Source organism: Onychomys torridus, chromosome X (assembly GCF_903995425.1).
Source record: "Onychomys torridus chromosome X, mOncTor1.1, whole genome shotgun sequence".
Taxonomy (NCBI): domain Eukaryota; kingdom Metazoa; phylum Chordata; class Mammalia; order Rodentia; family Cricetidae; genus Onychomys; species Onychomys torridus.
The window spans coordinates 12,615,583-12,632,760 of NC_050466.1; the positions used below are offsets into that span (position 1 = coordinate 12,615,583).

Sequence of the window (17,178 nt, forward strand, 5' to 3'; positions counted from 1 at the left end):
GTGGCAAGCACAGAGCCTTCATGGGTCTGCATCAGGTCCTCTGCACATATGTTATGGTTATTAGCTTCGTATTTTTGTGGGACTCCTGACTGTGGAAGTGGTTGTGTCTTTGACTGTTTTGCCTGTTCTTGGGACTCTTTTCCTCATATTGGATTGCCTTGTCCAGTTTCAGTGTGAGGGCTTTTAAGGCAAATTTTTAAGTATTATTGTATTTTATTTTGTTGTGTTTGTCTCTGCCTCCCAAGTTCTGGAATTAAAAGTATGTGCCACTATGCCTGGCCAGAAACTAGTGTGTGTGTGTGTGTGTGTGTGTGTGTGTGTGTGTGTGTGTGTGTACATGTGCACACACATAAATGGTTGGGGTGTCTTTGTGTGTGCATGTGGATGTCAGAGGCCAACCTTGAGTGTCATTCCTCAGGAGCCATTTACCTTGTGTTTTTAGACAATGTCTTTTACCAGGACCTGGGGATCCCTGATTAGGCTAGGTTGGCTGCTGTGGGATGTTCTGTATATCAAATGTGTTGCTCTGATTAGTTAATAAATAAAACACTGATTGGCCAGTAGCCAGGCAGGAAGTATATTTGGGACAAACAGAGAAGAGAATTCTGGGAAGTGGAAGGCTGAGGCAGAGAGACACTGCCAGCCACTGCCATGACAAGCAAGATGTAAAGTACTGGTAAGCCACGAGCCACATGGCGACTTACAGATTAATAGAAATGGGTTAATTTAAGATAGAAGAACTAGATGACAAGAAGCCTGCCACAGCCATATAGTTTGTAAGCAATATAAGTCTCTGTGTGTTTACTTGGTTGGGTCTGAGTGGCTGTGGGACCGGTGGGTAAGAGAGATTTGTCCTGACTCTGGGCCAGGCAGGAAAACTCTAGCTATAGTTGGCTGTCCAGCACACCCCAGAGATGTTCACTTCTTTGGCACCAGGATTGCACATGTTCACCACTACATCCAGATTTTTAAAATTATCATCTGATTGTATTTTTCCCTTTATTCATAAGACAGTAAAGAGACCATGTCATAAAATTCCAGCTGAAAAGGTCTCATCTCTATGAGTCCCATTATTTGAAGCAAATTCCAAAGTGGAGTGTTAATATGTGCTCTGGCAGAAAGGTTTCTGCTTTTCTAACCCATTGACTCTGTGTCCTGAAACTTGCATCCAGTAATTATACCTATGATGCTGCGGCCAAGTAGTGAGTCTCAAAAAAGAGTAGACACAGAGGCAGCTTCCTGATGATTCTTTATTCCACTAAGTAGGGGCACAACACTGGTCCTTTATTCTCCATTATTCTAATTCTCTTCTGGGCTCCCTGGTTTAATAAGGCACTCACAAAAGTTTCCAAAATACAGTTGAGAAACCCAGCCCCTGTGATTGAAATTCTGCCCCTCTGAAGGAACTCTGTCAAATTTGGATTTTGCACACTTTCCCAAAAGACAGACTCTTCCCTCATGGATGTATACTATGTCCATGTGAAGCAGTGATTTTGTATAGCCATCTTCCTTTCCTGAGGACTGAGACATGGTTTCTCTTCTGGTTGGATATCAGGTACCTTTAAAATAATCATCTTTCTTAAAATTTGTGGAACCAAATTCTGACAGATATCAATCATCTATCTATAGATTAATCCTGTTAATTCATCTTTCTTTTCTGCCACAAATTTTTACAGAGATGACATATTTATCCATGGGGTTGCGATAATTTTGGGAGAAAAAAAAATGGCCACCTGCTTGAAGGGGTACTGGAATACCTGGTGAATATCCATGGTGACCCCCATGTCATGCACCTGCCTCCAGGTGCCACTGAGCTCCAGCCCTACATCCATATTTTTATGGGGTTCTGGGGAGCAAACTCAAGGTTCCCATGTTTGTTTGGCAAGCAGTTTACCAGCCCCTGGAACTACTTCAGTGTAAAAAGTTGCTATAATTATGTGTTGGTTTGAATGAGAATGATCCCTATACACTCATACATTTGAATGTTTGGTCCCAGTTGGTGGAACTGTTTGGGAAGGACTAGGATGTATGGCCTTGTTGGAGGAAGTATGTCACTGGGTTGGATTTTGAGCTATCAAAAGCCCATGCCAGGCCCAATTTCTCTCCGTCCTTCTCTCTCTCTCTCTCTCTCTCTCTCTCTCTCTCTCTCTCTCTCTCTCCCCTCTTCCTCCCTCCCTCCCCCTCTCTTTGCCTGGTGCACAGGATCAAGATGTAAGCTTTCAACTACTGCTCCAGAGCCATGCCTGCCTTCCTGCTACTACACTCTCCACCATGATGATCATAGACCAAACTTCTGAAACTGTAAGCAGGCCCCTAATTAGATGTTTTCTTTTATAAATTGCCTTGGTCATGGTGTCTCTTTGTAGCAATAGAACAGTTGAATACAGGCCACACTCACACAGTGAAAAATCTGGTTGGATAGTCAGATCATTGATAGAAAAGTATTTTTCACTTGGTCTAAATAATGACTCCCACCAACAACAGTAGATGAGGCATCCTATGTAAGAAGAGTTGGAAAATATAGTTTGGTCACAGGTGAGATGGCTCAACAGGTAAGAGCACTTGCCATACAACCTTGATGGCTTCAATTCAATTCCTGGGGCCCACCTGGTAGAGAATAAAGAAAACTGTCCACTGAAAGTTGTCTTAATTCCATACATGTGCCATGGCACACATATGCTTGTCCCTTCCCTCAATAAATAATAATAAATAAAATAATTTAGAATTTTTAAAACTTTCTTATTTATTATTTGTGTCTTTCATATCATGCATCTCAATCCCATTCATTTCCCTGTCCTTTCACATCAACCCTCTGCCCTTGCAGCTCCCCCGCAAAAAAAATAAAATTTAAGATAAAAAAAGGAACAAATCTCATCATGGAAGCTGTAGTGTGACACAGTGAGTCACACAGTAAACCCTTTTGTCCATACATCTTTACTTGCAAGTGTTCATTGCAAAGGGTCATTGGTCTGGTTCAAGGCCTCTGGTTTCTGCTACACTATCCATACTGGGCCCTCACTGGGACTCCTCTCGGATATCGTGTTGTTGCCCTGTGTCATGGAGGTCTGCAGGACTAGCCCCTTCACATGCTCCAGCAGATCACAGATGGGGTGGGCCAACTAATAACCCTGGTTCTGGGTCTGGGTAGTTGCAGAGTTGATCAGCCCACCAGTTATCCCCCGTCCTCACCACCAGGGTGAGCTCTCCAGCATTGCCCAGCTAGTTCACCCCTTGCAGCAATGAGCAAGGTGTAAGGCCAGTTCTCCTGCTTTCATATCCTCAGGGTCAGCTCTATTGGATTGCCCAGATGAGGTGCAGGGGTTACTCTCTCAAGTGTTGCAGTTGGTAAGGGGCAGGCAGAGACAGCTCTCCCGCTCTTAAGATTTCAGGGCCAGCTCTCTCGCCCCGCCACAGGCTGCGAGGGATGGGATTGGTGGGGAGGGCATCTCTTACCCAGCCCACATCACCATATGACAGATGAGGGTTGGTGCCAGATCTCCCACACTCACGTTCTCTGGCTGGTTCACCCACGCCCCTGTCGATAGGGTCAGCTCTGCTGTGCTGCCCAGGAGAGATGCAGGGCCCACTTTCCTGAGTCCTGCAGCTGATAAGAGTGAGGGTCAGCTCCCTTGCCCACCACAGATAGCAGCGGAAAGGAGGGGTGGTCATCTTTCCCTACCCCTTTCCACCACATTGGCAGATGAGGGGGTGTGGCTAGCTATCCCACTCTCACACCCTCAAGGCCGCTCACCCGTGCCTCTGCCAACAGGGTCAGCTCCACTATGCTTCCCAGGAGAGGAGCAGGGCCTGCTTTCCTGGGTTCTTTAGCTGATAAGGGGTGGATCGGCTCCCTCATCTGTCACAGGCAAGTTGGGAGAGGGATAAGCAGGAACATCTGTCCCCGGCCCATGCTGCCACATGACAGACAAGTAGTGGGGACAGCTCTCCTGCACTCACAACTTCACAGCTGGCTCGCCCACACCTCTGCCAACAGGTTCAGTTCTGTTGTACTGCCCAGACAAATTGCAGGGCCCATCCTCCCCAGTGTTGCAGCTGGTAAAGGGCAGGCTCAGCTCCCTTGTCAGCTGGAGATGGTAGGGCAAGGGGAGAGAGCATCTTTCTCTGGATCCCACCACCACACCACAGATGAGGAAGGCAGTACCAGCTATGCTCCTCTCACATCCTTAGGGATGGTTTACTTGCACCCCTGTCTACAGGGTCAGCTCTATGGTGCTGTCCCAGTGAGGCACAGGGCCTGTCCTCCAGAGTGCTGCAGCTGGTGAGGAGTTGGGTCAGGTCCCCCATCTGTTGCAGGTGGTGAGGGGAGGAAGGCATCTTTCTCTCACTCATGCCACCACATGACATATGAGAGGGGTACAACCTGCTATCCTGTGGAGGGCCACAAAAGTTTCTAGTGAGATCTGAGCTTGCTTATCCAGCAGAGCTGCATTGCTTGACCACGTGTGTGGTAACCAGGTGATTGGAAGGGTCTGCACTTGGCTGAGCTAGGGGGAGGTCTTTGCTCCACCCCTTGGCATTCCTATAAAAGGCCCTTTAGAAGAGACAGAAGGGGCTGGCAGATTAGGATCCAGGACCTCCTGAGGCTATCATGTGTTTCTATCTGTTTCTCTCCCCTCTATCTTTCTATCTAAATCTATCTCTCATTCCTCAAGAGTACACTGAGGTAAAATGTAGGAGCCAGTCTACCAGCTGGTCTCCCGCACTTTCCCATTCTCATGCCCTCGGGGCCAGTTTGCCCATGCCCCTACAAACAGGCTCAGCTCTATTGTGCTGCCCAGGTAAGGTGTAGGACCCTCTCTCCTGAGTCCTTCAGTGAGGGACAGGAGCAGTTCTCCCTAGTGCTGCAGTCAGTGGGGGGTGGGGCCAACTCTGTACAGCCCTATCATCTCTGCCTTTGGTAGTATCAGGAGCCACGGTACATCAACAGAGACCATGGGCTGCATCAGAACCTGAACTCAGACATGGGCCCCAGCAATATCCCAGGCCCAAGCATCACCATGGCCCTGGATGGCAATCAAGCCACCCATCTCAGCTCACCCCTCAGATCTTTCTCCTCTTCAGATATGCCTCTGTCCACAGGACATGAACTATTCTCTCTCTCTCTGTCTCTCTCTCTCTGTGTCTCTCTTTCTCTCTTCCCATACCATATCATGCATTTGCTTACCATAGTAGTACCTGTCTGCCTGGTGCTGTAAGGTACTGAGTGGGCCCGAGTTTTCTCCTCAGAGTCCAGGGCAGATGTCCCAGGCCTGCATGTAGGTCTCCTTGTCTCACTTAGTCCGCTCTGTCCCAATTAGTCCATCATGCTTCCTCATCACCAAAATCATAATAGTGCCTGACCTCCTGGTGCCTCTGGTGCAGGGCTGGCTTCTGGTTGGTGCTGAGGTGTCACTGGAGTCCTCTTGCAAGCCTGGGCTGGAAAGCTTGGGTTGCAATCCATTGACTTCCACCCGCCCCAGCAGCATGACATGGCATAGAGGTGTTGCTCTAATTTAGAATTTTAAAAATAAAATATAGTTTCTTTTCTTTCTTTCTTTTTTTAAAATTTTTTGAGGCAGGGTTTCTCTGTGTAGCCCTGGCTGTTCTGGAACTCACTCTGTAGACCAAGCTGGCCTTGAACTCACATAGATACATCTGCCTCTATCTTCTTCCCTGCCTCCCAAGTGCTGGGATTCAAGGCATGTGCCACCACCACCTGATGAAAAAAATATAGTCTTGATAACCTAATTGTACATAATTACTTCTCCTCCTCCTTCTTCTTTTCTCCTTTTTTTCTTCTTGCCCCATATCTCTGTGTCTGTCTGTCTGTCTGTCTGTCTGTCTCTCTCTCTCTCTCTCTCTCTCTCTCTCTCTCTCTGTGTGTGTGTGTGTGTGTGTGTGTGTGTGTGTGTGTGTGTGTAGATCAGGGGCTGACATTAAGTGTCTTCCTCAATCACTCTCTACCTTACATATTAAGGCATAAGCTCCCACTGAACAGACTTCAGTGACTCGATTTGGCTAGTCTAGCTAGAAAACTTGCACCAGATCCCCTGTGTTCTCCTCTTGAGTCCTGAGATTATAGACAATCCACCATATCCACTTGATGTTTTATGTGGGTGCTGGGAATCAAAATTCCTGTCCTCATACTTACATAGTAATAATTTAACCACTGAAACATCATCCCATGCCCAATTTTCTTTTATTTATTTATTGTGTATATATGCATGTGTTCTGTGTGTGTTTGCACATGTGTGTATGCATGTGGTAGCCAGAGGTGAATGTTTGGTGTCTTCCTCAATTGCTTTCCACCCTATTATTCTTATATTTTATTTATTCATTCTGGTTGTGCTCTGTGTATATGTTTGGCTGTACATGTTTCATGGTGCAGATGTTGAAGTCAGAGGACAGTTTATGGGAGTCATTATTCTTCCACCGTGTGGGTACCAAGGATCAAAGTCAGTTCATTGGACTTGGTGATGGGCTCCTTTACCTTCAGAGCCATCACACTAGCCCTACACCTTAACTTCTAGAGACAATGTCTCTCACTGAACCTGGAGCTCAATGATTGCCAATGAGCACTGCCCCCCACCCCAAGGTCCTCCAGACTCTGCTTCCCAGTATCTTTTAATGTGGATACTGAAGCTTGCACAGCAAGAACTTTGCCCATTGAGCCATCTTTCTAGTCCCAACACACAATTTTTTAGTGCTTTTAAAAATAACCGAAACTGGTCAATAAGAACGAAGATCCAAAAGAATTGTTTGAGAGTTAAAGTGTGAAAAGAAATTTTGGCTCCAAAAGTCACCTGCACACGTAAATTTTTTTCAGAAACCTTCTAATCTTCTTCTTCAATACTTAAATATTAGCAGAACTGACTCTCACTGCAGTAGCCAGCCTCTGAGATGACACCTAAAAGATCTGCATTTTACAGTACTAATTGTTTTTGTTTAGTCTTCATGAGTCACAGTGGGCCTCAGGTGGCCAACTGAATGCAGTGGGAGTGATGTGTGGCTTTTGAGGCGAGGCCATACATGACCTTATAACATTTGCCTTGGTCTCTTGATCATTCACTTTTGGAGACTGAGCGCAACATATGGAGTACAACTATACTGAAGAGATAGTGAAGAAAGCCCCTGAAATTTCATATAGAGTGATTCCTGACTAGCTTTCTGACTATTAGACCTAGCCCAGCTTAGGCTATAGATGTACTATGGATCAACATTAAGTTGCTGCTGTCAATTTCTGCCTAAAATGCAGATTCATGAGCAAAACCAGCAGTGTTTAAGCAATTATAAGTCATTAAGTTATCAGTCGATAACTGAAATGCACCTCCTCTTCCTTCTTCTTTCACTCGATGTGAAGTGTGTCCCCTCAGGTTGGTGCAGAGTGAACAACGACATGTCTGGCCAACATGGGAAATTTTCCAGCTAACATTGCTAGAATTATTGACTTATTCATGCTGTAAAAATATATGGCTTCAGCTAGGCAGTGGTGGCGCACACCTTTAATCCCAGCACTCGAGAGGCAGAGCCAGGCAGATCTCTGTGAGTTCGAGGCCAGTCTGGTCTACAGAGAGATCCCGGACAGGCACCTAAACTACACAGAGAAACCCTGTCTCAAAAAATCAATATATATATAGATATATATTGATATATATTGATATATTGATATGTGTGTGTGTGTGTGTGTGTGTGTGTGTGTCTTCAATGCTGTCTTCTGGGAACTAACTATGTCACTTCTGTGGTCAAGACATAGGAGAACCAGAACTATCTCTCAGGCTTAGGCATAAAGGTCAGGCATAAAGCCACAACTCAACATTGTAATACAGATGAATATGTGTATAAAACTAAACACAAAGTGAAGCTTTCCACAGAAAGAAAAACAGGAGTATAAATAGTGGGAAGGGTCCAGGCAGAAAGAGTAATTGAACTTATACCTATGCCTAGCACATATCTTTCCAGGATTTGTTCACCACCTACTTTTATAATATGGAACCCATTCCTGCCATTGCAGCAATCAGAACATGTGTACACATCAAATTAAATGGCCAGAAAATTGTCTGGTTATCTCCCTTCAGAGTCTGAATTAACGTATAAGGAGCTCATTGTAGGACAGAAGAAACACAAGGACTCAAAGTAGGATGGCAGTTGGCAGCTATGTATATGCTTATTAGTAGGTACAGAGCTGATTTGCAAAAAAAAAAAATTGTTATGAGAATTCATGGTAGGAGGAGCTAAAGAGAGACAGGGAGAAAAAAAATAAAAGAAATAGACATGGACCCTGGCCTGTAATCCCAGCTACTTGGAGGCGAGGCATGAGGACTCAGTTTAAGGCCTGTCTGGGTTACTAGGCAACTTAGCCAGACCCTGTCTCAAAGTTTAAAACATTTTCTAAAGGTACAGGGAGGTACTGAAGATATAGCTTTGGGGTAGAACACTTTGCCTGGCATGTGCAAGGCCTTAGGTTCAATTCCTAGTACCTTTGAAGAAAAAGAGAGAGAGAGAGAGAGAGAGAGAGAGAGAGAGAGAGATACCAGAGAGTTCAGTAATCCTTCCTTTATTTATTGGCTTTTTAGTCCTGGGTTTTCTTGGGTGGGTGGAGGGCCATGTGGAAAGGAGGAGATTGTGCCTCAAGTAGCCCGGACTGGTCTTGAACTTCCCCCTGCTTCTACCTCTCAAGTGCTGGAAACATATCACCACACTCAGCTACAACTTGTACAATCTCAATTTAATTTTAGTTTAACATGATTTGGGGTTAGACTGACAATGGGCTGAGAGTTAATAGAGAGGAGCCTTAACTTTCACTTTTATTTTAGGGTCTCTGAAAAAATGACAGATTGATTTGGGTTTTGTTTCAGGTTTGAGTTTCTCATGAGCACATATAATAGCATGAGTCTTAAAGAGTCTTATTAATAAAATCAAACCTGAGCCAGGTATTTGGGTGAATGCTGGAAGATCAGAGAAGCAGAACAAGCCACAGCCACCTCACCTTGCCAATTCCTCAGCTGATCCTGTTTCCTCAGACTGGAAGCCTCTGAGTCCTCATCCAGAATGAATCTCAGCTGAACTGTGCTTCTCAAAAGCCAAATGCTTCTAGTTCCCGGTTTTCATGCCTTTCTACTTTCTGCCATCATTCCCTGGGATTAAAGGCGTGAGTCACCATGCTTGGCTGTATCCTTGAACACACAGAGATCCAGATATATCTCTGCCTCTGGAATGCTAGGATTAAAGGCGTGTGCTACCACTGCATATCCTCTATGTTTAATATTGTGGCTGTTCTGTCTCTGACCCCAGATAAGTTTGTTAGGGTGCACAATATTTTGGGGAACACAATACCACTACACACATATTTCACAGCAATGAGTTTTAGAAATTATTTCTCTAAAATTAGTTTTATTTAGTAGTATCTTCATGTAGAACATTATCCCTGAGGGACAGAGCTCCCATAGGCACCAGAAGGCTGTGCTACATGCATCTCTATTTCTTTTTTTTATATAAATAATGTATTTATTTGCATTTTATGTGCATTTGTAGGGCCCTGGAGCTCCCAAGTTGGGTAACTGCCGCCTTGCTTGCTGACCTTGACCAGATGTCCTCCCTATGCTGATTCCCTGCCAGTCTCCACCCTCCTGAACTCTCAACGGAGGTGCTTTGTCTGAGTATCCTGCATTTGGGCGTTAACAGCTTAGATGTAAGATTGTAAACATCAATAGCGAACTTCTGCCCTCCAGGGGTTCTTCCATTGTGCTGTAAGCCTGTATTTAAGGTTTCCTCCCTTCTTCAATAAATGGCATTTGGCATCCTGCAGGCATGAATGACCCGCTGTCTCTTGTCTGTTTTTCGATCCACAGTCCCTCGCTTGGACATGGTGATCAGGTGGCGGTAGCACGGACACTACTGCAACATGCATTGGTGTTTTGCCTGCATATATGTCTGTGTGAGGGTGTTCGATCCTCTGGAACTGCAGTTACAGACAGTTGTGAGCAGACATGTGAGTGTTGGGGATTGAACCCAGGTCCTGGAAGAGCAGTCGGTGTTCTTAACCACTGAGCCACCTCTCCAGCCCCTGCATCTCTATTTCTTTATCTCTGATGAATTAGAGAGGAACAGTATAAAGACAGGAAAAGGCTCCAGACAACACAGATTCTGGGTTTTTCTAGTACCTGCTCAATTACTGTCATTGTGGTCATGGATTTATCTCTGGATCTTGGCTTCTTATTCTGCACTATGCAGTGATCAAAGTTTTGCTATTCTATGAATATAAACCAGCAGCAAGTCTCTAATCCAAAACTATCCTCACATAGAACTTTAAACTGACACTGAAGAAAAAAGGTATAATGAACAATCTTTACTGACCAAGATCTGGAACTTAAATTTCCAGTCATTTATAATTCTTAAGCACTGTATGTTTCTTCCTGATGGTGCAAAAAGGACAGGAAATGAAATGGGGAACAATTCTTAATGCCCAAATTAAGTCAGAGGCTCATTTAGAACCCACATTAAATGTGGTAGGTGTGATAAAATAAAAAGATAAACAAATTTGAAGTAACTGATCTGCATTAGATGTCCTATGATGATGAGGAGGAAATCAACTTACCTATTACGAAAGTAGTACATTTGTATTGTACTAAAACTCCACCCAAATACAACAAGCATTAATAATTGTGTATATCCTATATCCAGGCAAACTTCATACCATTTGCTTTGAACAGATCTGATTGTTTATATGGCAGGGTTTATATTCTCTAATAGGCTATGCACTGCTTGAGTTCTAAAAATCCCTTTGTGGTAACTCCACATGCCACTGCCACCACCACAATTGGGTCACTTTCTTTGGAAAGATATAGGGGAAAGGTGTGCTTCTGTCATTAGATGCACGCAATCACTTCCTAAACATTTTATTGAGCACATAGGCTGAGAGATTCCAAGATACGTGCCCCTTTACGATATCATTTTGCTCTCAAATTCACTGTTCTAGTAAGGAAACAATACTCGGTTATTTTACTAGGTAGTTATCCAGTTTTGGAGAGATAAGTAGAAGTTTTTAGAAAACTCTCAAGGGGTTGGAGAGATGGCTCAGTGGTTAGAAGCACTTGCTCCTCTTGCAGAGGTTCGGTCCCCAGCATTTACTTGGCGGCTTACAATTATCAGTAACCAGATTTGAGCCCTCTCTTAACCTCCACAGACTCCAGGCATGCACGACTTGACCAGAAGCTTGTGAGGCCTATTGAGAGGAGTAAAGGACACAAAGTTTAGGTCTTACAAATTCAGGGCTTCTTACGAAGAATTCTTTTTCTCTCTTGCGATTTAGGTCATAAAACAAGCCTACTATTCCACATGGCATCCCCTTCAGAGATTAGAATTTAGAAACTTTGGAAACTTGAGCACCACGTTAGGAGAAAGGGACACAGGCAAGCCCGACCCGACATCAGCCAGCTAGCACAGCCTAGTTCCCGGAGGGGAGGAGCTGAGGGCGGGGCAAGATCGACCTGGGGGCTGGGCCCTCTGAGAGTGCACCACCGCAGCTAGCTCCGTCACTGACATAGGCGCCAGGCTTGGATTGGTGAGTGAGTACTTCGGTCTGAGCTCATAGGTGCAGAGCAGCTTGCGGGACTTTGATTGGCTCAGTGACTGCTGACTGCTTATTGGCTGCAATAGGTTGTCACGGCGACCGAGGGGAGGAAAAAAGGAGAAGGGTGTTGGGCCTGGCGGGAGTGTTGAGGGTTGTGGGCGGCTGGACTGCTCTCCTGGGCGGTGTCCCGGGAGCTGCTGGCCGAGTCTTCCTGGGTTTGCGCCACCCTCTGGGAGGTGTGCGAGTGCGTGGGGTTCACTAGCGAGACCCTTTGGCCGACACCATGGGCTGCTGCTTCTCTAAGAGACAGAAGAGTGAGAAGGAGTCGAGGGCTGAGGGAGAGGAGGAGCAGCCCAAGCTGTACAGCTGGGACCAGCGGGAGAAGGTGATGTTTTGGGGGCTCCCCTACAGTCCTCCCCGACTGCGAGAACGGGACAGCGAGGCGGGCGGCCCACAACTGCCTTTCTCGCGCGCGCGCTCAGGGAACTGAAGTCCCCGCAGGACTTTGGGGGCGGACTGTGAAGGGCTCAAAGGAGTTGGTGGTCTGCCTAGCCAGACCCCCAGAGCCTCTCCCTTGGCTCTGCACCCTGACTCCCTATCCCAGGATGAACTCCGGGGAGGGAAAGAGCCGGGAGGGTGCTGGATCTCCAATCAGCTCATTTCATCAGCAGGGGCCAAAGGGGTTTGGTCGAATTACACACACCAGACTGATTCTCATCTTTTCTGCGGCTTGTGTTCCTGAGCTGTTTCTCTTTTGTCTGCCCCTCCTGAGAAATGGTTTTTGGTGCATCTTGGTGTTTCTCAGTTACTAAATGGACTGTTTCATGTCCACCTTTGCTCTCCCTTCTCTTCCGTTTACCAAAAAGGAATAATGAAACTTGAGGCAGTCTTGGAATGTATTGTGTAAGGTGAAAATACCCAACATAAACCAGGAAGTAGTTTATTATTGTTTCTTTATATGAATGAAAACGCCCTTATTTTTATCTCATATATGGCTAGAACCCAAAACGGTTTGAAAAAGTCCCCTAATCTTGCACAAAACACACTTTTAGGCATACATTTCACAATGGTTTGTTCCTCTTTCTACATAGTTCTTCATTTCTTCCTAGTATATTTGCTTAGTAAAACACTTTGATAGACATCTATTATTTTGGTTTCCCAAATAAAATGTGAGATCTTTTTAAAATGGGTGTCGGTTAACTATTGCTTAATAAAACACCTTTGACCAAAAAAAAAAAAAAAAAAAAAAAAAAAAAAAAAAAACCAAACCTTTATAGTAGGTCTGTTATTAATGTTTTGCTATAATGAATCATCCTGAAGCATTTCAAATCCCCAGCAGAATGTAGGTATTCACATAAACTAGATTTTCAAAGTGTTGGCCTTTAAAAAATGGAAGATTTTGGTAGAATTCTCAGGCTCAGCTTGCCTTTGACTCTGAAACCCTTCTTGGGCCATGTGGCCTTTTGTTCCTCTTCTCTTATAGCAGTATTTTGTCATATAGGAAAGTGATCTGTTTTCTGTTTTATAAGAAGATTGTACCTATCAAAGTTTTTTGGTGGGTGGATTTTGAAATAGTCATTTTTGACAGCCTTGGAATTTCTAACAGTGCTGTTTAAATTTTTATCCCCAGTGCTGGGGATTGAACTATGCTAGGCAAGCATTCTACCACTGAGTGGTATCCCTAGCTAAACGATGCTCTTCAAGCGTGAACTTCCTGCTCCAGAGACTTGGTTTTTAGCTTTTTGTTTTAAGGTCACAGGCTAAAACTGAAAGTGTGCTTTACATTTTTGCGCTAGTCTTGGTTGGCTATGGCTCACTTTTTCATAATAATTGTCTTACAGCTAACTTCTTCTAACAAAGTTCTGGTTAGTTGGGATTTTCTGTTCTTATTGCTGTATTATGATATTTTTTCGACAGGATCTTTTTTATTATATTTTGAGACAAGGTCTCATGTAATTCCAATAGCTTTGAATGACTGTCTGACACTCCTGCCTCCGTATTCTGATTGCTGGAATTGCAAGCATGCATCACCAATTCTGGTTAGAGACAATAATTTGTTATGTACCTCTGGCTAGCCTGTTCTACATCATGTAGCCCAGGCTGACCTTGAACTTCTGGCAATCTACCTGCCTCAGTCAACTGAGTACTGAAATTATGGGCTTGTGTTACCACCCCCTGGTAGTTGGAATTTTTCATGTGGATGTGTTCTGTGATTTCTTTTTCTTGTGCTTTTTGTCTAAGTAAAAGTACTAAAAAAATAGCATAGTGGATACTAACATCTAAGTGCCCCCTCCCCCATTACGTGATCCTGCATTAAACTTTCTGAAGTAAATAAACATTTAAATTTTTTATTTTTATTTTTTACATATTTTTATCCAATACAAAGTGGTCAGCCCTGAAACCATATACACACAAACAGTAAAAACAGACTCAGCAGGTTGTATTTGTATACTTGTACATGCTTACACATATATATATATATACACATTATATGTAAACAATACTAAAGGAACCCTTTTTTGAGAACATTACTAGGTTTTGTAGTTAGAGATTTAAGAGATGTTGCTGGATATGTAAAATAAGCTTATGCTTCTGGGTATGTATATTATAAGTTAAAATCTCTTTTTGATGCTGGGACTAGAACACAGAATGCTAGTCAGGCACTCTACCACTGCTCTGTGCCTCCAGCCCTCCAGTGTCCTTACTAGCCTGGCCTTACTAGCTCTTGAAACTTAGTTTTTCAGTAGAAGGAACTGAATGTAAATACACAGCCTACAGAAATAACTGAGGTGCATTATGTTTTCATAATGTTGTAGAGTATAAGCCTATGTGGTTTAAAGTTAGATCAAACAATTAATCAACCTGTAAGACTTTTTAAAAAAATGAGTTGCCTGTAATTTCCTTACCATTGAAAAGTGATGTTTAAATTTTTCTTAGGTTGTATAATAAGAGTTGACAGGCACCCCATGGGTTTTGTGTTTTGTGTTGGGTAATTGGGTCAGCCTTGAGGGACTGAAGCAAGGAGAAATTGTCTCAATTAGAAAGACTGTTTGGAGACTAAGTAGTGTCATAGCAACTTACATACTGCAATCAACAGTGGAAGAAATCCATTTTCCATTGCTGCTGACTTTGAAACAGGAAAAAAGGCTTACTACATAGTTACTACACTGACATGATGAGAAATATTTTTGAATTGCAAGGTCTCTGTTTAAATCATTTGGAAAGAAATGCTTTTCTACTTATTATTTGTATGCTGCATTCAATAGCTAAGCAAATTATTTGATGTATATGTTTTCAAATACTAAGGAAGAGCCGAAATTAATATTCTTGCCCCCCAAGAGTTTACTGGCTCTTTAGAGTGAAAACAGGAAATACTGAAGCAAAAATTAGGTGAGGATGAATGGCACAGAAAAGTAGTTTTCAATTTCCATTATTCATGTTAAAACTCCTAATTAATAGAAATAAGAACTAGTTCTCTCTCTTTTTTTTTTCCTTTGAGCAGAGGATCGAACCCAGGGCCTTGGGCTTGCTAGGCAAGCGCTCTACCACCTAGTTCTCTTGGCCAGACATGGTGGTACACACCAATAATTCTAGCAACTCAGGAAGATTGGTGCTTGTGAGTTCTGGGTTTCAGGCTGCCTTGTGTGAGGGTGGTCATTGTCAGACTGAGATCTTGACTCCTTAGAAAGAAAAAAATAGTTCTCTAAATGATGACCTAAGTATGAAAATTGTGATTTCAGTATGAAGAACGCAGTTGTATTTGTCTCATGATCATCAGAAATAGTACTTATTAAAGCCAAAGCCTTAGACCAGAAATTCAAGTGTCTGCTGTGCAACTTTGGGTAAAACAGCCAATTTGTGCATTTTAGGTTTCTTAGCTATAAAGTTGGCTAATGCTAAAGAGTTCTGCACAATTTAGCAAGGTGAGAGTCTGTCCTGAAGAAGAGACATTAATTTTTTAAGAAGAGACATTAGACAGTAATGATCATCTCCAGAGATATCCTTCGAGCACAACTTAAAAGAGATCAGAATTTTCATCAATAGAAGGGGTGACTTTGTGGGGAACCAATGTCCATGTTAGAACCTTCAGAGGTTGGATGGGTGACCTACTAAAAAGAAGTATGTGAAGTGGGTAGGAAGCTAGATGCTATTTTCATCATCTTCGAAGTATGTGAGGTAATTTAGTTGTCCACTGCAACCATTCCAAACTTAATACCTTCAAACACTAGCAAATACTGATTTTGTTTATGACTCTGCCCTTTGTGTAGGGCTAAGCAGGGGCAACTCTATATGGCATCAACTGTGGCAACTTGAGTAGGGAGTGAAGGATCGCCTTCAGGATGCCTTAACTCCAAACAAAGCTGGCTGTCGGGTTGATAATAGCCATTCAGTTGGGAGCTCAACTGTGACTGAAGGCTAAGCACTCTCCATGTGTAGTCTGGGCTTCTTCACAAGGCCAAGAGCTCTAAGGGCTAGTGACTCCACTGAGACTAGTAGATGCTACATCGTTTTCCCCAAAATCACTGTTTCTGATTTCAATTTTTCATTACATATATAAGATTTTTTATTTGACAATTATGTGTATATGTGAGTATCTGAGTGTGGGTTTGTACACATGAGTGCAGTGCCTGTATAGAGCAGAGTCAGATCCTCTGGAGCTGAAGTTTCATTCGGTGATGAACCACCTGACATATGTGCTGGGAACTCAGGGCCTTTTCATGTACTCTTAATGAATGGCTGAGCTATCTCACTAGCCCTTCATTACATATATTTTAAGATCTAAAAAAAAACATTTAATGTACATATTAAAACTTAAATATCTGTTAAGAGCTGCTTTTTAAGAAAGACCTCTTTTTTGTAAACTGGATTTCCATTAAATTGAACAAATTCCATTACTATATCTCAGAATATCATTACTGAAGTTAACTATGGAAATGAAATCTAATGAAAATTTTGCTTACTGCTCTGTAAAGGAATAAAACGTACACTGTTGTTTTCTATTAGGAAAATAATTACCTAATCTCTGTTGGTACTAATATCAGATTAACTCCAGCTTCTGCTACATCGCAAGTTTGAGGCCAGCATGGGCTATAGGTAATAAATATAAATTATGCTCACTTCATCAAGGCCCTTGTGTTGAAATACTTTAGATTACAACCTATGAGTGTTTATAATTTTAGATATTTTAAGAACTAGTAACTTTTACAAAATTATTATGATTCTGAACTTCAGATTAATTTTTGTTTTGAAGAACTTTTAGAAATTTCTGAGAAAAATATAGTAACACAAATCCTAAGTTTTTGAATATTGGTTGACAATCCAAATAATTTTATACTGTAAAGTTATCTATAGAATCTTTAGCTACAGGATTAATTCCTCATGAGCTAGTAAAAATGGAATGTCTAGGGGAAAACTAAGAATAATAAATTACATTGACCTCAACACCATCGGGAGCTGTTATAGAATGAGTATTAATCAAAAATTGTGGAAGGCTTAAGTCCTCTTATATTTGGAGTTAGGGCCACTAAAGAAATAAATAAGGTTACATAAGTTCATATGGGTGGAATTTTGATCCTGCAGGATTGGTGATCTTATAAGAAGATTCAGCC

General features: G+C 42.9%; 1 protein-coding gene and 1 pseudogene across 1 annotated transcript in view; one reads left to right on the plus strand and one right to left on the minus strand.

Moving 5' to 3' along the window:
* Positions 1-1,258: 1,258 nt before the first annotated feature.
* Positions 1,259-1,784, minus strand: LOC118573988 (annotated as a pseudogene).
* Positions 1,785-11,594: 9,810 nt separating this feature from the next.
* Positions 11,595-17,178, plus strand: part of Rp2 (RP2 activator of ARL3 GTPase) — a 33,771-nt gene continuing 28,187 nt past the window's right edge. Inside the window, exon 1 of the mRNA XM_036174854.1 lies at positions 11,595-11,954. Coding sequence (XP_036030747.1) covers positions 11,853-11,954 — 102 coding nt within the window. The 5' untranslated portion in view covers positions 11,595-11,852. The remainder of the gene's footprint in view (positions 11,955-17,178) is intronic.